The 22,942-nt window shown below is 41.0% G+C and overlaps 2 protein-coding genes across 2 annotated transcripts in view; one reads left to right on the top strand and one right to left on the bottom strand.

Annotated features, from left to right (window-relative positions):
- The first annotated feature begins 7 nt into the window (after positions 1-7).
- LOC129242369 (sodium-coupled monocarboxylate transporter 1) lies at positions 8-2,926 on the top strand. Its single transcript, XM_054878973.1, has 6 exons — positions 8-624; positions 692-840; positions 926-1,087; positions 1,157-1,272; positions 1,339-2,151; positions 2,217-2,926. Exons 1-6 carry the CDS (start codon positions 18-20, stop codon positions 2,491-2,493), a joined length of 2,124 nt encoding a protein of 707 aa, XP_054734948.1. The 5' UTR covers positions 8-17; the 3' UTR covers positions 2,494-2,926.
- A 6,448-nt stretch (positions 2,927-9,374) lies between these two features.
- LOC129240280 (uncharacterized) overlaps positions 9,375-22,942 on the bottom strand; it is a 70,533-nt gene continuing 56,965 nt past the window's right edge. Inside the window, exon 5 of the mRNA XM_054875979.1 lies at positions 9,375-10,510. Within this exon, the coding sequence (XP_054731954.1) occupies positions 9,515-10,510 (996 nt within the window). The 3' untranslated portion in view covers positions 9,375-9,514. The remainder of the gene's footprint in view (positions 10,511-22,942) is intronic.

Here is a 22,942-nt window from a genome sequence, read left to right as displayed (position 1 = left end):
ACACAAATTTCAGCCAAATGTCTCCGCCAATGGCTACGCTCCTCAAATTGCTATTCCTTTGTGCGTTGGCGCATAGCTCCAATGCGTTGGCTGTGCCAGATAACAATGCTCGCAAGCATCTTCAAGTAGCTTCAACAGCACCACCAACGACGCAGCAGCTCCTCAAACAATCGCCACCGTATTTGCTGGTGCGCGGCGATGCCACATTTGCGTCGACAGACTCCGCGCCCGATTTGCTGGATGCAATAGACTCAGCTGAAAAACGCAACTTCGATGTGGCCGCGCAAATGTTGATGAAAATTTATAACGAACATCTGAGTGCCACTCGTGGTGAGAGCGATGTGGTGAGTGAGAAAGAGGAATGCAGCAACCCATCGCATAAAGCCGCTTTCTCCGCTTATGATTACGCGATACTGCTCTCCATGCTAATCATATCGCTGGGCATTGGCGTATTTTATGGTTTCTTCCACAAATCGGGCAGCTCATCAGAAGATTTCCTACTTGGCTCGGGCATGTCCATTTTTCCGGTAACGCTAAGTTTGACAACGAGTTTTATTACGGCTATCGAATTGCTGGGAAATCCATCGGAGATGTACTTGCAGGGCACACAATTCGTGCTAATTGGTGTGTAATTTCGGTGACACTTGTGGAAGAAGAACTCTAATTTATTTTATTTTTCTTACTTTTGTAGTGATTCCAATGGTTATGGTTATACCGGTGGCCGTTAAAATATTCTACCCGATATACTTCAAAATGGAATTGACGAGTTGTTATGAATACCTTGGAATACGCTTCGGTAAGGAGATACGGATTCTAGGCGCGGTTTTGTATGTTATACAGGTGAGATTTCTCGTTTTGGTGACCCAACTACTCGAACTACTAATATTCAACAATCATTCAACGAAATCTGCTTTGCTCACCACAGATGTGCTTCTACACAGCAGTGGCTGTGCTGGCGCCAGCGATCGCTCTCTCTAAAGCCACGGGCTTGAATACAAAAGTTGCTGTGATTTTAATTTATTTAGTTTGCGTTTTCTACTCCTCTCAGGGCGGCATGAAAGCAGTGGTTATTGCGGACACCTTTCAGGTGAGTTGACTGTTGCATTTCACGTACGCCTTCCAAGATCCTAAATAAATTACCGCACGTCTCATTCAGGCTGCCGTTTTAGCTCTATCCTTGGTGCTAGTCATTGCGCTGGGCAGCTTCTATAGCGGCAATGCCGTAGAGATATTCAGCACGGCGGCCGATCGTCATCGGCTGGAGTTCTTCAAGTAAGTCGTTTACACTTCACGCTCAGCTCGTGTTAAAAACCTTAATTCACTTTCTTTTCCATGCAGTTTTGATTTAGATCCTACCACACGTCACACAGTATGGTCCGTGGTAATCGGTGGTTTCTTCTATTGGACCTCATTGTTCTGCACCAACCAGGCGTCGGTACAGAAGTGCATGTCGCTGAAATCACTGAAATTGGCCAAGGTTGCTTTGGGTTTCGCGATACTCGGATTGGTTATAGTGTTCCTAATGAACTTCTACACGGGTTTAATGATTTTCAATCACTACGCTGATTGTGACCCAATCACAGCCGGGCGCATCACCGCTTCCGATCAACTGCTGCCCTTCTACATCATTAGCACCTACGAACACGTCTACACGATCGCTGGCATTTTTGTGGCGGGTATTTTCGCTGCCAGTTTGGGAACTGTGGCATCTGCATTGAACTCCTTATCCGCTGTAACGTGCGAGGACTTGCTGGTGAATGGCATGAATATCAAAATAACACCGGACAAAGGTGCACTCTATGCCAAGTGGATGTCTTTGGGCTACGGCATAGCGTCCTTTGGTTTGGTGTTCATTGTGGAGAAGCTGGGTGGTGTGCTACAAGCGACATTGACCCTGAATGGTTTGATTGGCGGCGTGACTTTGGGTCTGTTCGTGCTGGGTATAGCCTTTAAGCGCGCCAATACCAAAGGTGCCTTCTACGGTGGCTTACTATCACTAGCCATTGTGATATTTATCGGCGTTATGGCGCAAATTGTCAAGGTGGACCCTGTAGAATTGCCACTATCGGTGGAAAATTGTGATTGCAAACACAACGTGACTATGGAAGTTTTACCCTCAACATTTGAGGCTGTAGCAGAAAGTGGCTTCAGGTAAATAAATATTTATTAATGTAGGCTATGAATTATTAAATGATTTGCATTCATTATTCCATTAGTTCGTGGCCGATATTCAAGCTGAGCTATATGTGGTACTCCACGATAGGCACGTTGCTCACAATATTTTTAGGGCTAGCCATATCGCTTATTGTGTCCGCCGTGCAACGGCATAATGTGCTCAAAATTAGTTCTACGCGGGAGGAGCAGGAACGCAGCAAGCCAGGGGCGTCACCGCAGTTTAGTACTGAGATCAAAGTGATGGCTACGTCGGAGCCAGCCTCTATGGAAAAGGCAGAAGGGCATGTGAATCAAGCCATACGATTGGACGACGAATAGAAGTGGGCTGTGGAGGCGTAGAATTTAACAAAAGCAAAATGGAGGCTTAACAAGTTGTGAAAAGTAAAAAAAAAACTAAATAATTATACAAAAGATTTTGCCAAGCGGCGTGTTTTTGCTAGAGCCTATTGCTGTTTTAAATAATGTACAAATTAATTACTTTAGACTTCGTCTATAGAAACTAAGTACTTGTTAATAATTAATAATACTTTTATCGTTTGAATGCTTTCAATGCAAATTGTATCAGTCACGTGCATGCATATGTAAATTATTCCAGTCATTAATTTAGTATTTAAGCCTAATATATATGTATATATACTTTCTTATATTCGTAAGCAAATTTTGTAATCCAGTTTTAAATGCGGATGTAACTTAGAGAAAAGTGATAAGCTCAAATGTAAGATGCACAAAAGGAAATACATACTTATATTTATATACGTACATATTAAACATTTATTTCGATCTATGATACATAAGTGGACACCAAAGGTCTTTTAGGGCGAAGTGTCGGCCATTGGGCACACGACAAAAACTTAATTCTGATCCATAAGCACATACAGGGTCCGGCACTCGCAGTTTAATCAACTTCAGACAGCTTGCGCAGCTGATGCAGGGACATCAGCTGTCTGTTAGTTGACTAAATGACAGTCCAGATTGTTTACAAGCACGCGGAAGCATTTTGCCGTGAGTAAGCTCGAAAAAAGAAAATCAGTAATGGATTTCAAACAAAAAATGGTTACAAATTTAATCTTCAAAATAATAGCCATCGCTAGCGACACATTTTTCCCATCTCTCAGGTAATTTGTGGATGCCGCGCCAAAAAAATTGGCCGTCTTTGGCTGCAAACCAATCATCAAGCCATTTTTTGGCTTCTTCGTGAGATTTGAAGCGCTGCTCGGAAAGTGCGTGCCCCATCGATTTAAACAAATGATAATCGGAAGGCGGCAAGTTGGGGAGTAAGCCGCATGAACCAGCGGTTCCCAATCGTACGTCTCCACCAATTCCCGGGTCGCTCTTGTTCGATGTGGCAGTGCATTGTCATCAAGTTAGTTCATGCGGCACCCATCTTCCGACCTTTAAAATCATGCCCATGTCTTTCAAACGTTTGGAAATGGTTTTTTGGGTCACTCCCAACTGCTCTGCGTTTCTTGCGTTTGACCATCATCTTCATCCAACAATGCTTGCAATTCGGCGTCCTCAAACTTTTTCGGTGGCCGGCCACGGTCCTCGTTCTCCACACTAAAATCACCACTTCGGAATTTTTCAAACTACCTGAAGCACTGTGCTCTACTTAGAGCATGTCCACGATAAGATTCTATAAGCATTTGATGAGCTTGAGAAGCGTTTTTTCCAGTTGATAACAGAAAATCAACGTTGTCCGCAAATCGTGGTTTGAAGGCACGAAATTCGATAGGTGAAAGTCTCATTTCATAGGTATGTACCTGGTAGTGCGATTGCATTATATTTGGATGTAAAATCACAACCAGCGATTGTTCGTAAGCTCGAGCACCTTAAAGTTAATAAAGTTTTTGCTTATCGCACCATTACTCGTTGCAATGATATTGGTTGGATTGCGGAACGTCATGGAGATGGTCATCAACAGACTGCAACGTCACGTGAAATGAAAGCGAAAAAGTGGAGAAGCGACTTGAGCGAAATCCCCGACAAAGTGACAAGCAAATGGCAAAAGAACTGAAAATATCTGACCGTAAACTTCCGCCGCATACTGAAAAATGCTCTCAAAGTCAAGCCTTATAAGATCCAGAAGGCACTTGATCTCACACCAAAGCAGCAACGAGTCAGACTTGAGAGAGCGAAAGCAGTCAATTTCAGAACATTGTGTTTTCTGACGAGACAATTTTTCAAATTGAGCAATTCGCAAACTTCGAAAACGATAGGGTTTATTTGACCGGCCGTTCATACCAGAATTTGAGTTAACGATTGGTCACCAGAAGGCAGCATCCGCCACAGGCAATGGTTTGCGCCGCTGTAATCGCTGTGTTATCGGGAACTTATTCTAGAGGTTGCTTTGAAGTCGTGGGTAGACAAACATTTCGGTGGCAGACCATGGACGTTTCAATAGGACTCCGATCGAGTGAACCAAGAATGGCTAAAAAACAACGTTCCGAATTTCATAACGTTCCCACAATGGCTCTCAAATTCACCAAAACGCGAATCCGATGAATTATTCTCTTTAGTCCGAACTAAAAGATTCACCAGTCTACTTCGAGTGCCGGACCCTGTATATTTGATTTGTTTTTTGCTCGAGGTGTTTTTCTTGTAAGCAGTTAATAGTAATTGTCGTGAATCCCCAAAACACGACCAGCGACAGAAACTTCCGGAAAGAGCGGATTGCCATTCCGAGTGACAATCAGGGACACTCAAGGCGTTGTCACTCTTTGAGGTTAAGTCCTTATTGGTCCTTGAATATATCGAGACATTAAACTTGTTAGGATTGCACAATCGCATTCAGCTCATATGGGTCCCAGGACACAGGAGTATTGCTGAGAATGAAGAAATGGATGCATTGACTAGGGAAGCTATGGCAACATATCATCAAGGAGAAGCTTAGAAGTGAAGAGCTAAGGCTAAGGGAGGCGAGCTGGCTACGTAGGATCTGTCTTTGGTTTATTAAGAGAACTGTTAGGCTTTGAGGTTTATTAAGGTTACGTCCGTTAATAAAAACCATCAATAAAATGTTAACCAATTCCATAGTTAAAAATTACTGGCTGATAAAATTTAAATTTATGTTGTTTCCTTCTCCATATCATTTTGAAATAAATGTTGTATGTAAACTATTCTCCAAAGTATTTTAAAAACAAAAGTTATGCTGTTTAAATTAAGAATTGACCCGTAGGCGGATTGCGAGCTCAACAAGTGGAGAGTAAATTTCAAACGTAGGAAAAATTGCAAAAATACGTGACTAAAAAAAAAAAAAAATACCAGTCTAACGGTTAGACGCGATAGAAGTGAAACCTTCCGTAAAACAAACTGAGAGAGAATGAGGCGAAAGCAGCAGATTAGAAAATATTAAAGTACTTACGATGATCGTTTTCACTATTTTGCACAGTGGATGCATTGTTATGCACAATAGAACCACTAGGTTGCGCATTTCGTAATGTTTTTCGGCGTGCACTAAATTCACGTACACGTTCTGTTGAAGTCTTTGCGGTTTTTTTAGTTTTATTTTCTTTTTTTTTTCTGTCGATATTCACGACACTTTTCTGCATTATTTTTCGACATAATTGCGGTAAATATTTAAAAATGAAAATATTTACGAATATAAAAATACGGACGCAATACAGCACACGCGGTTGCTATTATGAGCGTCGTAACGCGTATATTACACAGACGTACTAACATACACACAAACATTCGTAGGACGCTTGGTCTAAGCAAGTATTAGGTAGTGTAGTATAGGTATACATAATGCCTTCTCGCTCACTGTGGCTCCGTAATACGTAGGCGCGCACACATACGTACTAGCATACATACAAACATACATACGTATGACGCTTGAACTAAACACCAAAGCAAGTAATAGGCAGTGTAGTATATGGTATATACTACAATACTCACTATACTAGCGTGGCTCAGCAGTACGCAGACACACACAATACGTATATTATATCAATATATAACGCTTCGTAGTGTCGCTTTTTCGTTTCATCGAGTCTCAAATCACTTCCAACGATTCTAAAGAAGTTTTCACTTCAAAAACTCAAGAGTTTAAACTCGTTTACTTTTATTCTATAATTCGTTCTCGACATATACATATAATTCGTTCTCGACAGTACACATTCTCATTCTTTTCCTTAAATTACTTTTCGAGATGCTGCCTCAATTCGTATTGTGTAAGAGGCGTTTCAGAAACGACCGAAAGGACATTGTTACCTTCAGCATCTGTGCTGTATTTCCCAGTAACTCTTTGTGCCCTACCAATAGGAAAAGCGTTTGCCTATTTAAGAAGTTACCTCTGAGGCAGTTCTAAACGTTAGGTGAAAGATAATCCATATTTTATAAAAGCAACTTACAATAATACCGCGTACTTAGCTTCTTATCGAGCGTAAGTAAGACAATTTGTGGGAAACCTCTAGGAGTGGCTTTCGGTAGTATCACCTAGGGTCAGCGTGGACGTAAGGTTTTCAGTTTTTCATGAACGAAGATGGTAAGAAAGTCATTACTTCTGCGATCAACTTCTGCACAGTTTTTTTTGCCATTTCCGTGAAAATAAATGCCAGCAAGTAAGCCTGTGGAGGCGGATAGCATTGATCACTTTCTCTGTGAGTGTCCTCCCTTTACTAGAAAACGGTTACGAGTTTTGGGTTCCGATGTCGTGAGAATGAGTAATATTCATTCTCTAAAACTGGAGGATATTTACAGATTTGCCAAAGAATCTGGAAAATTCTCATAGGACTAACTATCTCTATCTCCGTCTCTATTCTTTCCTATCTCTTCCTCTGATACTTTTCTCCTTCCCTCCTTGACTATCTACCCTCTTTCCAGAGCTGTAAATACAATGGGATTTTTGGGCTGAGTGTTTTCGCAGCCACCAAATTTCCTGGTGCCTCTTGGGTCGAGCTTTTCAAATTTCAAGCCTGTGGTAAGCTTAACGAAGCACAAAAATAATCTCTGACTTCAGTTAGAAACCCCAAATGGATTTTTAAAGCTCAAAGATGGCCTCTCTCAATTTGCCTTCACAAAATCAAATACTCGCAATTCTACAGTTCACGAGTATAGATACACTTGCATCCAATTATTCTTATAATTAAGGCACCTTTCTGGTCCAGAATTTCGAAAAAAATTGTTTTTTTTATTTTGTAAATCTGCTATTCACAATAACGACATATCTCCTGATTAATAATCGACCGAATTTTTTTTTCAGACGTACCTGAGCAGCCCAATGAGTTACGCCAGGGGAAGCAATGTTTTTTAGTATTGTCATTGAAAAAAAAAATTTTGTTTTTGTAAATAAAGAATGGATCTAATAAATAAAAACGACTTTCTATTGATACGGAATGTTTTTTTCGATTTTCAAGCTTTGAATTTTCACGTCCCTAGACCAGAAAGGTGCCTTAAGAGGTATGGTTTAAAAATAGTGCTAATCTTCCGCGAAAACTCAAAGAACTACCTCATTCAATTTTTCATCCTTAAAGACCTCTACGACGAGTACTAGGTGGAAAGGTGTATTTGTTTATAAATTTTATAATCTTTATTCTACCAACTACTACGTTCCATTAAAATCAATTTTCCACCGACAAAATACATTTATATGTGACGGTTTTCGGTTGACGCAGTGAACTTGAAATTTTGTTCCCGGAGTTAATTGATAATTCTTCTACTTCAGCTATACTAACAGTCAGGTACTCCCCAAGTAGCACTAAAGCGCCGTTTTGAGACCATTACGAGACCTCTAACGGGCAGAAATCGCAGACTGTAGAAGAAGAGAATCACCCAGTGAACTTAATCGTCCAGCTGCCAAATCCGGACATACTTAATTCCAATTTGTAATTACTATTCGCATCGCAATACAGAGTAGACCCCCAGAAGTTACACGAAGCTAACTAATTTGTTCACTATGGTGAGAAAGTTTTCGTTTCTAGCTGGACTAGCTGCTACATTTTTTCAACAGGAAAGTTTTGAAAATGGCTTTGTTGTGAAAAAGAGAGATGTGACTACAACTCGGAAAATACTTATATCTATTCAAATTGATTCGATTGGTCTCCAAAAACTTGCGTTTTCACCCCGTCAGATTTTTATTGTGGAGCTTTTACAAGTCATAGGCCTAAGGTCGATGCCCTCAAAGTTATCACAACCAAGTCTACTGCCCAAATACAGCCAGATCGACACAAGACAGTCATTGAAAATTTGATCTCTCTTATCCCTGTAGTAGGACGGGTCGATTTAAAAATCGCTCATTGCTCTGTGAAAATCGTATTCTAGGGATCAAAATAAGAAACTTTGCCGAAGGAACCATACCTCTAAAACGAATTCTGATGTTACTGGGAACAAAAATTTCATAATATTTTGCATCAAATTAACTGCCAACGCTATCCGATTTAATGCCTTTGGACTATTTTATGTAGGGACAGCTCTAAGGTAGAGTTTATGTGTATAAATTTGAAACAATTGAGGCTTTAAAAATAACAGTCGGCAGTAAATTGAAGATGTTGTTGAAATGGCGGAAATTTTGCTCAAATAATCAATATCTGTGAGGGACATTTAAAAAATAACATTTACGATTCATACCTATACATATAATGAATTGATATTTTATTTATTTTTCCAAAAACCAAAAAAAAAAGCATCAGCCAGTCAGCCAGTTAGATATTTTTGCTTACGGAGATGTGTGAAACTTTAGTAATCATTAAATGCCAATGAATGGCTGTGCACTCATTGTGAATGAAGTAGGAGTGGGGCAAATAATATGAAAAAGGTGCAGAACTTTTTGCTACTGGGTTGGCATAATTGCTATTTAAGGTATGCTGCATACTTCTAGGCGCAAATTGAAAAATTTGGCTGTGCGAAGCCAACTTACAGACTTATGAAAAAGTAAGCAGCGCACTATCAGATAAATTCATTTCATTAATATTCTCTCAGCATTTATATATAGGTTATCTCTACCATGAGGACAAATACCGTTTTGAAACGCTACAGTTATTTCAAATTTATTAGTTGCAATTTTGAATGATTTTAATCCTAAAAGTGCGAGGTTCATTACTGTTTTAATAAATTTCTTGTCGAATGCTTACCTCCTTTTTCTTGCATTTTCAATTAATTGATTACGTTTTAAGATTACGTTTATTTGAAATTTAAATTCGAAAAAATACTTAATTACAAACACTTTGGACTCCATAAACTCACAGTTGATAATACAAACTAACATTTTTTTTTTATTATTTAGTCCAAGTCATACATCATTACAATTATGAATAATTTACAATTTAGCGAAAACTTAGCCTTTTCATATAAATATTTGTATGTACAAGCACATGCAGAACGCGTTTCTCGTTTAATGCGGTCACGTTACACTGATTTCCTCGTCACTATCTGAATTCGAGTCGTCGTAGTCGTCGTAGTACATCTTCATGAACTCAGAATTTTGGAATGCTGGTATTGTGTGTGGATTCACGTGGGAATGCGCTGACGTTGGCGCGGGCGATGCTGGTAAATGCACGCCATTGCCGGCATGCTGATGATGGTTATGGTTCACCTGTAATGCCTCACTTATGAAAATGCCGCCGGAATGTGTTGAGTGCAGCTGCAGCGAATGTTGTTCACCACCACCGCCGCCAACAGCGCCTGCCAAGTTCAGCATATTCATGCGCCGCTGCTTCGCTTCGTTGATGGTTGACTCCAATTTGAATTTGAGATCGGCAGCGGCCAGATGCTTTTGCATTTCCGCGTTGATTTTCGCCTGGAACTCTGCGCTCGATAAGGGCGGCATGCCAATATTTGCGCCAGAGCCACCACCAACGCAACCGCCGCCGATAACTATGCCACCACCAGTATGCGGTGGCGATGACGCCGTCGACGAGGAGGCGTTTGATGATTGATCATTTAGATTGGCATTCAATTTGGTGGCGACGGTCAACAGTGGTGGCGGTGAACTCATTTGCATGCTCGACGCCGAACTGAAGGCGACGGCAGCGGTGGCGGCAGCAACCGCTACACTGTTGGGCATGTGTTGCATGAGAGGTGGCGATTGAAGGGTGGCCGATGCAGAGGGCGTTGATGCCGGCGATTGCACGGAATTTGGTGTGATGGCGCCGTTGTTGGTTGGTGTGTCGGCATTGGCACGCTCCTCTTTGGGGTGTGGCGAGAGGCTGTGTGAGGGTGGTGATGGAGGTGTTGGCGACAGTGGTGAGACGGGACGATCACATTTAGCGTCGGACAAATCGGGATTGGGATTGTTTTTGTTCGGCAATGTCTGATCACGTGAGCCACCGCTAGCCAGGAGTTCACGCTCTTTGGAGTTGCGCCATTTCATGCGGCGATTTTGAAACCAAATTTTCACCTGAAAAACAAAACAGGAAATACGAAAATTGTTAATTAACTGTTTAGTGAAAATAATGAAAGCGAAAGGTGAGCAAGAATTAACTCAATGAAAGTAGGAATGTGCTAGTAAAAGGGCAAAGGAGGCTTTATATGTATACAGGGTGAAGTGTTACCTATTCAAAACACCATGACCTTTTTTGTGTGAAATTAGTTTTTATTGATTTCAAAGACAAAATAGTTCAAAAATGATTACAATTTTAACATACATATAGGGTGGGCCATGTAAAATTTGCTTTTTGAATCGGCTATAAAAAAAACGAATCAATATTTTTTCAAATTTTTTTTTTTTTTTTAAGATTAAACATTGTCATTTATGAATGAAAAATAATATCGGCCAAATGACTGCCACGACTGGTTTTACAGTAGGCCATTCGATCAACCCAATTTTTAAGCACATTTTCGATTGTTTGGGCTCCAATTTCATGAATGGCAACTTCGATTTCGTGTTTTAAGGCATCAATCGTCTCTGGATGGTTCGCATAGCATTTGTCCTTAACGGCTCCCTGCAAAAAATAGTCCAACGGGCTTAAACCACAGCTCCGAGGCGGCCAATTGATATCGGAATTTTGGCTGATTATTCGGTTTTCAAAAACGGTAGCCGAGTGTTGAAACCAAATGTCGTCCATGTCATCCTCTTCAATTTTTGGAAACAACTCGTTGAGCATGTCACGGTAACGCTCGCCATTTACTGTAACCGCGGAAGAAGAAGAATACTCACCACTTTGGAAATAGGTTTTCAATATTTCGCAATTTTGTTCAAGCGTATAGCGTCCCATTTCGTAAATGTGTAAACCTTTAAGTAAATTATGAACACATTTGACATGTCATTTGTGTTACCATTCTCAAAAAAATGGGTGGTTCAAAAAGCAAACGCTATATGGCCCACCCTGTATATTCACTTTAGCTCGATATGACCACCTTTTACCTTGACTATAGCCTTCAAACGGTTAAAAAATGAGTTGCACGCTGCACGAATATGAGCTTGAGGTATTTTGGCCCATTCTCGTATAATCGCTTTTTTCAGCGCATCCATACTGGCATATTTTTTAGTCCTCACCTTGCTCTCCAATATGGACCAGATACAATAGTCCATCGGATTTGCGTCTGGCGAATTCGAAAGCCATTGTGTGGACGAAATGAAGTGTGGAACATGATTTTTTAACCATTCTTGGTTCACACGAGCTTTATGAGACGGTGCCGAGTCCTGTTGGAACGTCCATGGTCTACAACGGAAATGCTTGCGTGTCCACGGTTCTAAAGCAGCTTCTAAAACATTTTCCCCGATAATAAGTCGCATTCACTTTGACACCAGGCTCGATAAAAACGATTGGAGAGCGTCCATCAGCGGTCACTGCGGCCCAAATCATTACTTGTGATGGGAAATTTTTTCGAGTGGCCATACGTAGGCTCAAATTCCCGTATGAGCGTTCGGTCAAGTAAACACGATCGTTTTGAGTGTTTATGAACTGCTCAAATGGGAAATTTTTTTCATCAGAAAACACAATGTTAAGAAATTCGCCACGTTCGTGCAAGCGCAACAACTCCTTTGCTCTTTCGCACCGAACTTTTTTTTGTTGGGGTGAAAGGTCGTGTGCTTTTTGGAACTTGTAAGCCTTGACCTTGAGCTCATTTTTCAATATGCGTCGAATACTGTCTTGCGATATTTTCAGTTCTTTGGCCATTTTTCTTCCACTTCGACGTGGATTTCGCTCAAGTCGAGCCTTCACTTTCCGAACCATTTCTGGCGTTGTTGCGGTTTTTTTTGGTCCACCTCCATAGCGTTTTGCAATGCTACCAGTATCATTGTAACGTTTTATAGTGCGATACACAAACATTTTATTCACTTTGAGGGGACTGAGCTCACGAACAATGGCTGGTTGTGATCTTCCAGCCAAATATAACGCAATCACACTATTACGTTTGAATTCCATCACAGAAAAAAAATTCAACAAAACTGACACGCAAATGCTTTTGATGGCATATAAACAATATATTGAACTGTCATTAGAACAATTTTGACGTTGATGTCATGAGCTGTGTTACAGATACAAGCAGTGTGAAGTTGGTAACACTTCATATCGTTCACCCTGTAGTTCCATTCATATGAAGACATCAAAAAATGGTTTGATCCGTGGATAGCCTCAAAAGATGAGCAGTTTTACCGCGACGGTATACGAGATCTACCAAGAAGATGGGAAAAAGTAATAGCCAACGATGGGCAATACTTTTAATGATTCAATTTCATCATTTTTTCAGAATAAAGTTGTATTTTAATAAAAAACTTAGTTGCGCACCTAATATATAAATAAATTTTACTAAAATGTGTACGGGTATAAAAAATTGGCGTGCACCGCATTTAGCACTTTTTTACTTGGAAGATTTGTTGTTGTCAGCAACCAAAGTGAGAAGGAGGGCGATTTGAAAAGTTGTAGGCTATCGAAAGGGGACAAGAAATTGCCGATTTGAAAAGGGACGAGAAGCTGTCCGAAACAGTAAGAATCTCGAAATGAAACTTTAAGGAAAAGATGGGTTGGTGCCGGGGAAATTTTAGATATGCAACAATGTGTATTTAGAAGATTTCATGCGGAAAGAAAATTACACAGTAAAGTATTATATAAATCTTATTACCTGACAGAATAAAAGTGAAAATGGTTAATTTAAATTAAAAATAACTTTTTTTTTTAAGGTTTTTTGGTAAGGTAAATAACTAATAGCTATGCCGCCGCCCTAGCCGAATGGGTTGGTGCGTGACTATCACTTGGAAGTGAACATGTTCGAAGCTCCGGGCACGAAACATCAATTGATAGAGAAAGTTTTTTCTAAAGTGATCGGTTCTCGGCAGGCACTGACAAACCACTCATGAAAAGGTTCCTTATGAAAAAAGGCGTCTGCGGTGCGGAGGCGGGGTAAAAGTGTAGATCTCGTGGAACAACATCAAGACGCACAGCACAAATCGGGAGGAGAGTTCGGCCAAATATCCAAAAAGGGTGGAGGCGGCGTTTAAAAAAATGATATAACCCACAATAATATTAGTTCTACCATAGTAATAGTAGCTCAGCCTTTTAGGGTTTTTTTCTAGTTATTTCATTCAGCCAGCACACCAGACTTTAATTCTCAACTAGCTTGTGCAATAATTTATTGAAAGCGAACGCTGCTTGCATTTTATAATAAGGGTTTTACGGATTGTACTGTACTAAAGCTGCTCTTTGGCCATTAGCAGCTAGAGTCCGGAAGCTCAAAAGTTTCGACTCAACAAATGGTAAGTGAACGTGCCATGGGCTATCGACTAATTCCACTCCCAATTCCATAATATGAACTAAGTGGATGAAATTAGCGATAACTGCTTAACACTCCGAATAGGTTCGTAAACCACCGAGCCATAATAATCGAATTAATTCGTTCAGGCGGCTGGCAGGTTCCACATTACTAGAACGGCCACGATTTATATCTGGCCAAGGAGCGTCACTGCACTCAAATCACTTTACCAAAAGCTTGTGGGGAAAGTTTAATACTGTTAAAACAACAAACAAAATTGTGTAAAAGGAGGACAAGGATACTTTTAAAAATCCTCAAAATAAAATAAAATATACAGCACTTTAGAGTCCAATTCGGGTCCAGAAGCTGACCATGTAATAAATCTGTAGGTACTAAGCAAGCATCACATTCGATCGCATCCGAATTCTTTGATATAAGGCTCAGCTGGATACCTCAGCGAGTCCTGGGAAAGTACACAAACTTGTAAGGCCGCGGAACTCTTCTGGCCGGGGAAGCGTTCGAGGGATCTTCTGAGGTTGACAAAATCTCAGCTCTTCTTTACAATGGTATCACAAAGGATGATTTTGATTTCTTCGCCCAAATGTGCCCACTCTTTGGGCAACCATTTTAACCTAACCTGGCATGGAAAAATATGGATGAAAGTAACCAAAATGTTTTAAAATTGTGTGTAGATTGAAGACCATCTTACTGAGGAAGACGAAATATGAGCTGGGATCTTGTTCACCGCTGACGCATAACATATCGATGGTTTTCGAGAAAAGTGACACAATTCAAAAATACAAAATACTGGGGTGGGTCAATTTCTAGATAATTGACGCGCCAATTCGATCACCTGACAAAACGACACTAACGCCATCTCTCAGAATTGCTTCAAGATTCGCTTATGACGCTTTTCCAGATAAAAATATATAAACTCTGTAGTTGATTTTTGCTTTTAACGGCAAAACTCCGAATTTGAGTTAATTTTGAGTTGTGTCGCTTTTCTCGAAAACCATCGATATGCAGAAATAGAACAAATACTACATTCTGAGGAACTCCCTTAAATCTAACAAGGAGCACAAATACCTTTCAGATCGCATTGCTAAATCGTCTCTTAATAATAATAACATTTCAATTAATTTACTTTTTTGACGTGATAACGTCTTATAATTCGATTTAACAGGCTGCACGCACGAAAAAATGTGTCGTTACCTTGCTCATTAGTGTTACCTTGCTCATTGCCGTTACCTTGCATGAACTGCAAGCGAAAGCGCGGAACGAACGACAAAGCAAACGAACGGCAACGTTCGATATCTTGCTCTCTCCTACTTAAGTGAGCGTATATGTGTATGTATATGCGTATATGTACATATATAAATTCACGTATTTGTATTTGCATATGCCTTCTTATTGATTATTATTAATTTGATTTACTTGAAGAATTTAAAATAAAACCAAGTTTGTTATGTTATGTTATGTTATGTTATGTTATGTTATATTATGTTATGTTATGTTATGTTATGTTATGTTATGTTATGTTATGTTATGTTATGTTATGTTATGTTATGTAGCCTTCAAATAAGTCTTAATTACAAAGATGATATGACTTTTTCCAGTGTACCTCGGCGTATGCCAGTAAGTTTTTGATTTGCTACCAAACTCAAAAGTTTCCATTGCCGTCGGACATGCCAGCGTTTATCCATTTGGCTTGGCCAAAAGAGTTAAGCACAAGTTGAGTCGAACACTGGCGAGCAGTCTGGTTTACTTGTATCGTCGGACATGGGCCACCAACAAAGTGCTTTAAGTTTCATGTAAACCCAAACTAAACTGAAATTCCCGCCTTTCCGCCTTGGCCAAATTGCTCAGGCAAAATTTTATTGCCGCCTGCCACACACAGACAAAATACTCGCTCACAAAAAATGCAAATAGAGGGAATTTTATAAAGCCAACAAGAATTTATTACAGACATACCATAGGTTAGTTGTTGCAACAATAGCAACAACAACAGCACTACTTTAAAACAGTAATTTAATGCGTATTTAGAGGGCAACGGGTGGTTGTTTGTAGCCGGCTGACTCAAGTGTTGCACGCGGCGGAGCGGCAGTGGCAGCGGCCATGCTAAACTTTTTCGGCAAACTTGGCTCGACCGAAGTGTCGCTGCTTTCCCCGGCTTCATTGGGCGTTAAATTGTGTACTTAATGCATGAGTTTCGAGTAGGATTTGTTGTTTTGCCTAATCCATGTTGTTGGTGTATTTGTTTCTGCTATTGTTGTTCTGTTGTACTTAGTGCAGAATCTTAATCGCCTGCATGTGACAAGCGACGAGAGAAAAGGCGGCAACCGTGCTGCCGTATAACTGTTTTTGAATTATTGCCAACGGTAAACTGGTCGAGTCGACACTCGCCATTCCCACCCCCGTCGCACACTTGTGCGTGCGGGTGTGTCGACCAGCCGTGAAATTATGGAAGAGTGACTGACAGTTTGGGTTTCAAGTCGTGGCAGTAAGGAAGTTGAGTGGCTCAGAATACGTTTTTATTTGATAGTATTTAGTTAGAAGCTTGCGCTGGGGCCTGCAATAATTTGACAAAACCTTCAATTATCCTGCGAAATTGTCGTAGACTGAATAAGATCGCTTATGATATTTTTTTACTTGAGTTTAACAAAAGACGATGTTCAGTTTGAAATTAAATTAAACGAAAAATGTGGCAGCAGATATGGTAGCAGAGAAAGAAGCTGCGGAAAGCGCACTGAATAAGTTGCGAAGAAGCAGCATCGGTAGAAATTAAGAAGCGACGTACTCAGAAATAGGAAAAATGAGAGAGTTACATTAAAATCTATTTTATTGAACAAAGGAAAAGAGCGGAAGCCTCGGACTTTATCAGTGCGATTTCAGGCCAACCAAGAGACCTAGAGAAGTAGGAAAAGTAGCTTGGTGTGGCCCTTTGCTTGGCGAATGACTCAAACCGGACCGGATCCAGTTCTCGCTTAAATCTTTCAGCCATCGGCGCAATTAATAATACTATCCTTTTTCAATAATGGGCCGCCTACCACTCAGAAATCATATGGCAATCCTTGTATCGAATTCTCAAGCCGAAGTAATATCATATACGTCATTGCCTAAGTAAACTTTGATTCCATTGAGCCATATTTTCTTTATTTCAGCCAAGATCGCCATGTGTACTTATATATATATATGTATAATTGGCGCGTACACCCTTTTTGGGTGTTTGGCCGAGCTCTTCCTCCTATTTGTGGTGTGCGTCTTGATGTTGTTCCACAAATGGAGGGACCTACAGTTTCAAGCCGACTCCGAACGGCAGATTTTTTTATGAGGAGCTTTTTCATGGCAGAAATACACTCGGAGGTTTACCATTGGGTGCCGAGGGGCGACCGCTATTAGAAAAATGTTTTTTTTTTTTAATTTTGGTGTTTCACCGAGATTCGAACCAACGTTCTCTCTGTGAATTCCGAATGATAATTACGCACAAACGCATTCGGCTATGGCGGTGTACTTAGTTGGCTTAAATAATCTTAATCTAAGCGGCCATTTTGAGGCTATAGCATTTGTGAAGACTTACAGACGTTGATGGTCAGAGATTTTGTTCACATCTTTCTGGGATGCGCTATTCAAGGCACGCGATGTACCCAGACAAATGAGTCTTTCTGTGTGATTGAGCAGTTATTTCCATCCAGGCTGGTTTTTTTGTTGTAGCAGTTCATCAATACCTGCAAATACGGTGTAAACACCGATCGCCACTGTTTATCTCATCTGATCGTAGGCATAGGAAACATGCCATTTCGACGCATTAGGATCAAAATGGAGGGGTGTTAGGTAAGTGGGTGTAAGAGGGTTTGTGAATAGATGGTTTGTAACGTGCGGGACATCTTCACATGCCGGACATACATTGGGTATGTCGGGGTTGGTTCTGGACAAGTAGGAGCCTTACCTGCTACAATATCCATAATGTAATAGAGCCAAAGTCACGCGGATCTCACGAGGCAGCTGAAGCTCTTCGTCTGCAATAGGTGGTAGTTGGACTCCGATGATGGTATTCAGAGGTCGTGAGTTTAGGAAAGTCTAAGAGATGCATCCTGACTCGCCCGGCGAGTGGCACACTCCCTGCAGGGGTGATTTCTACAGTAACAACCCGGCAGAAATTGCTTGCTGAACATATTTCGGTGCTCCTTAACCAGGAGCATGGAAGATGCGTTGTGAAGGTGTTGATGAGGAGGTCTGAAGCCTACTGCGAATCACTAGTACCAGGCGACCAGATGGGCGCAGCTAATTTCAGAATTGGCCTATCAGTTGTTTTAAATGTCACTAGCAACGTTTCTTTGGCTAAGCTCTATCGGCTAGCGATTTGAGGATCTTGTTATGCTTTGGACCTTAGTGGCAATTACGGTTGTGCGCGTCGGAAGGGAGAGTAAACAGTAAAAGGTGAGCCCAAAATGTATGGGTTGTTTACGGTAGGTATTAGTGTATCATCCATTTTCACCTTTAAGTGCAATTTGAACTCCTTCGTCCAGGTGGTGAAGAGGGACGCCGTGTGCTTAGTGGGAGTGAGCTGAAGATTGATCGCAGTGAAAAAGTGAGAGAGGCTGCCGAGATAATATCTCACTTTGGAACACAAGTCATCTATGTCACTGTCCGACGCCATAATCGAACAATCGTCAGCATAGAACATCAATGAAACTCCCTCTGGTGGTGGGGGAAGCTTCGAAAAGTAAAAGTTGAAAAGCAAGGGTGAAACGACACTACAGAGAAAGACAGTAAGCTCGATTTTCCTGCTGCTCAAATTCACTCTTACTATACGGGTAATACCTAAGATGTTGCCTCAGAAGAGTTATACAGAGCTCTTCCTTCCAAGTTTGATAAGGAGAATTAAAATATTTCGGCTTTCCTTGTGACCACCTTCGGCTTAAAATTGTAGAAAACATAACAACTATTCGTTCTTGACCAAAACTGTCGCCCAATGTGGCTTCCATTAACTCGTTATTACTCGTGTTTGGCCGAGCTCCTCCTCCAATTTATGGTGTGCGTCTTGATTTTTTTTATCAAAAGTAGGGCCCTGAAACTGTATTATGCCGCCTCCGAACGCCAGATGGTTTTTTATGGTTAAACATCTTTTTTAACTTTGAGGAGGCAAATTTACCATTTTTTACGAGTACAAATTTCAAAGAATATTTTCAAATGTTTCAAAAAGATTTCTTGATATTATGTTATGTTACATATTTTTATTAACTAATAATTATATGGCTATGTACAGTTATTGTCAAAGCAATTATGACCTGCGGAGTTCTGGTCTGGTGGCCAACCCTTGAGAAAAAAACGTCAATCAGTAGACTCGATTCGAAATGTTTTGCTGCATTTATTGCCAATTGACATTTATTGTAGACAACTAGCAGCCAAGGCAGAGCTAAGATTGTGGGAATCACCGACAAACAACCAGGGAACCTTGAACATACTTGGATATTTCCTGATATTCCTAACACCACTGAATTTTGAGACTCGGTGGATATATACCTAAACAGGCCTTATACAATATAACTTCAATCCAGAGAGGGCTGGGAAAATGGGGTCATAAACAATGAAAACGGGGCCAGTATATACCCTGATGGCTCAAAACTCAATGATCAAGTGGGAGGAGGTGTATACTCCGAAACTATAGGCACCAATATATCCTCTCGCTTACCTGATCATTGCACAGGTAAGTGAGACTGTTGACGTCGATCATGGTATATCTCTCACTATCAGTTTTGAAGGCGGAACTAGACGAGGAACCAACTCTGGAAGCACAGTCTATATGGGGAGCCTCGATCACCCAAAGGATTGTCAAAATAATGCTACGCAATTGCAATACGAAAACAACCAACTTTATTTATTTTACCTGCTCTAAGCAGGAGAACTGTCCGGGATCCGTATATTTTTCATCTCTGAAGGATATAGGAAAAAGTTTAAACTGCTTTTTAAAACTCGCCAAAAATGTTTCACGAATTATGTTTAACACGACTCCAACAACACTGATAACACCACGGACCCTTGTTCTAACGTATGGCGCAGAAGCGTGGACAATGACAACATCCGATGAGGCGTGTCTTGGAGTATTTGAGAGAAATATCCTGCAGAAGATTTTTGACCCTCTGCACGTTGATGACGATGAGTAACGCATGCGATGGAACAATAAGGTGTATGAGCTTCCCGACGACATAGATATAGCGCAGCGAATAAAGATCTAGCGGCTACGTTGGTTGGTCCCTGTCGTCCGAATGGCAACAAACGCTCCGGCTCTGAAACTAGGAAGGCTCCCTCTATCTTGGAAAGATTTGGTGGAGAAGATCGTGGCTTCACGTCAAAATGGCGTAAGCGGTTATCGCGTCAATCAAGAAGAAGAAGAAGTAAGGCAGATAAGTTAGCTTTATTGTGCTCCTCGCCCTTGGCAACACGTTAACACTTAATAAACAGACCCATCATTACTGTTGCAAATTCTAACTGAAAACAGTTAAACACCTGCGCTAAGAGTTTACTTCAATTAAAGGGAAGGATTTAAGAATCGTAGCAGTGTCCTATCTGAGCATTTTGTAATAGGAAGGCACGTCTGCAGATTAGGTGCACAATCCAGTGACTATTGTAGAAGCTATCAGTATACAGGGTTTGATTGAAAAATAGTGAGCCTTCCCGCGCGAAGCATCTGCCAAGCGATCAACCGAATCGGCTGGTGGGGGAAAATGATCATTGGACCTTCCCCTTCCACTAGAAACCGGTCCCAGTTCGCTGGCAACAGCGGTGCAGTCAACATCGCCCCGCGCGTGAAAGCTGTTTTAAAAGTGTGTTAGGATTTTGCAGTGGCGAAAATGCAGCGATCGTTGGAGCAACGTTACTCGATCAAATTTTGCGTAAAGCTAAACAGTTTGTACCTCCAGGAAGCACTGTTAACGCGGCATTTTACAAAGAAGTGCTTCTTCGGCTGAAAACCCGCGTCGCCCGGGTTCGGCCGACCTCGTCAACAATTGGACCCTTCATCACGACAATGCGCCGGCGCACACCGCCTTCCTCTGCACCTCTGCATTGGCCAAGATGGGGGTTCCGGTGCTTCCCCACCCTCCCTACAGCCCAGACCTGTCCCCTCCGGGCTTCTTCTTGTTCCCGCGCCTGAAAAGAAAGCTGAAGGGGAGGCGTTTCGACTTCATCGAGGCGATCCAAGAAACTATGACAGCCGAATTGAACGCGATTCCGGCTGATGAGTTTAAAAAATGTTTCCTGCAGTGGAAGGACCGCTACCAGCGGTGTATTGACGCTCAAGGGTCCTTTTTGAAAAAGAATATTAGCCAAAAGGTTTAATAAAACTGCTTAAAAAAATAAGGCTCATTACTTTTCAATCAAACCCTGTATATGTAGATGATGACAGTCGAACACCTTCTATGCGTATGCATGGATCTGTGTGGAAAACGGTTGAGATTGCTTGGGCTCGCTTTCTTGGACAACATTGCGAATGTTGCGAATCTTAAACAAGCTGGTATATCCAGATTTTGAAAAGCCACACAATGGTTTAGAGGGGACCAAGTATAGTAAGGATAGGATAGTTCCGATGGTATCACAAACGGCCTCTAACTGGCCTAGGTGCGTCGAAGGACAGCCAATTTCATCCCAAGTAAAATTTTGAAGCTCTTAAAAATACTTAAAAATACCTAAACAATGCAAATTTACCACGCTTGAGTTCTAGCATTGCATATCCTCGTCCATTGATTTTCCCATGGATGTTAAAAAGTTGAATTTTGTGCACTATGCCGAATAGCTTAATAGGCGATAGCTTCCGTCTAGGTATTGTTATTGCTGGGAGATTATATTACTCACGTTTGAGTAATTTCTTAATGATACTGACCGCTAGGTTTTGGTTGCTTTTTAGCTTCAGAGAAAGTTATTTACGGCATTCCTAAATTTTCTTTACCAAATACCTTAAGGCTCAAAATTTCCATTTCAATACCTTTTGCTTAAATAAAATAAAATAAATCTAACGTTTTTTTTACCCAAAATTCCGAAATCATAGAAACTCATTGAAAAAACATTCTGTTGGCGGTGAGTGTGCGTCAATGTACTCGTATACAGTTAGGAATAAAATTTAACAAAATATCTATCCATGAAAAGTTGCCAAGGATATGCCGCTCCGAACTGGCTACAACAAACAAAAATGAATAAGAGCTGCAAGAAGAAAAACAAAACCAAAGTTCATTGTATAGTTGCTGTGCTCTTAAATTGTATGCTTTATAATTAATTCCCATCAAAAACAGACTTTCACAGCGTCAAAGCTGTAGGCGAATGAGTAGCGGCGGGCGGTGGGGCAACTTGCAAGCGACTGAGCCCATAATCATTAATCTTATCGCCGCCTTGGCTTATTATTTCAATTTGCTCAGCATTCTGCCGCCCGCTGCCTGTCGTCTGCCACAAAGTGTGAGCGTGTGTGTGCGTGGGTGCTGTGGTAATTTTATTTACGTGTGTGTGTGTGTGTGTGACTTGCGGCTCCTGCTTCTTTGGTGCGGCCAATGCGGAAAGAAACTCAATGACCGGAAGCGTACAAACAAAACTTCTGAGGCTGAATGCAGCCTGTGTGTGCGGCGCGTGGCACGTGCACCAATTCTTATGGTGTTCCATCACTCCAGCTACACAGCTATTCTGCTTTGAATGCGTGACTGTTGCCGCTACTGCGGTTAATCGACGCATTTAACTGGAGTTTATGAAGTCTGTTTGCTGATTGTTAATACGTAGGCACGTACGTATGTATGTGTGTGTGTGTATAAATGTGTTTTGTTGTTGTTGTGCTTAGAGGGAAGTGGCAAAAATCACAATCACATTGGAATTGACGGTGAAAAGTTGTGTGCCTGTGCGTTTTGGGTGGGCAGAGAGGGGGAAGGTGCTTGTGTGGTATTTATTTATATAACTGTTTAAACGATTACGTGAAAATCCAATTACATGCCTTTTTGATCAATGTTAGATCGGAATTATTAATTCATTTCATTGTTAAGGACGCGCATTAAACGCAAATTTGTGTGCGGATTATAAGTGAGCTTTTAATTGTTTGTTTGTTGTAGGTAAACAATGAAAATACCGTTGTTCTCAAATTTAAATATCTGTTTTTTTATAG

This window comes from Anastrepha obliqua, chromosome 3 (assembly GCF_027943255.1).
Source record: "Anastrepha obliqua isolate idAnaObli1 chromosome 3, idAnaObli1_1.0, whole genome shotgun sequence".
NCBI classification, from domain to species: domain Eukaryota; kingdom Metazoa; phylum Arthropoda; class Insecta; order Diptera; family Tephritidae; genus Anastrepha; species Anastrepha obliqua.
This window is presented reverse-complemented; position numbering and strand designations above follow the sequence as displayed.

Bases quoted from the DNA above. Each gene is read 5' to 3' on its own strand.
- LOC129242369 (XM_054878973.1), top strand. From the start codon at position 18: ATGTCTCCGCCAATGGCTACGCTCCTCAAATTGCTATTCCTTTGTGCG. The intron at 841-925 runs GTGAGATTTCTC...TGCTCACCACAG, and splicing joins CGGTTTTGTATGTTATACAG to ATGTGCTTCTACACAGCAGT. The intron at 1,088-1,156 runs GTGAGTTGACTG...CGTCTCATTCAG, and splicing joins TTATTGCGGACACCTTTCAG to GCTGCCGTTTTAGCTCTATC.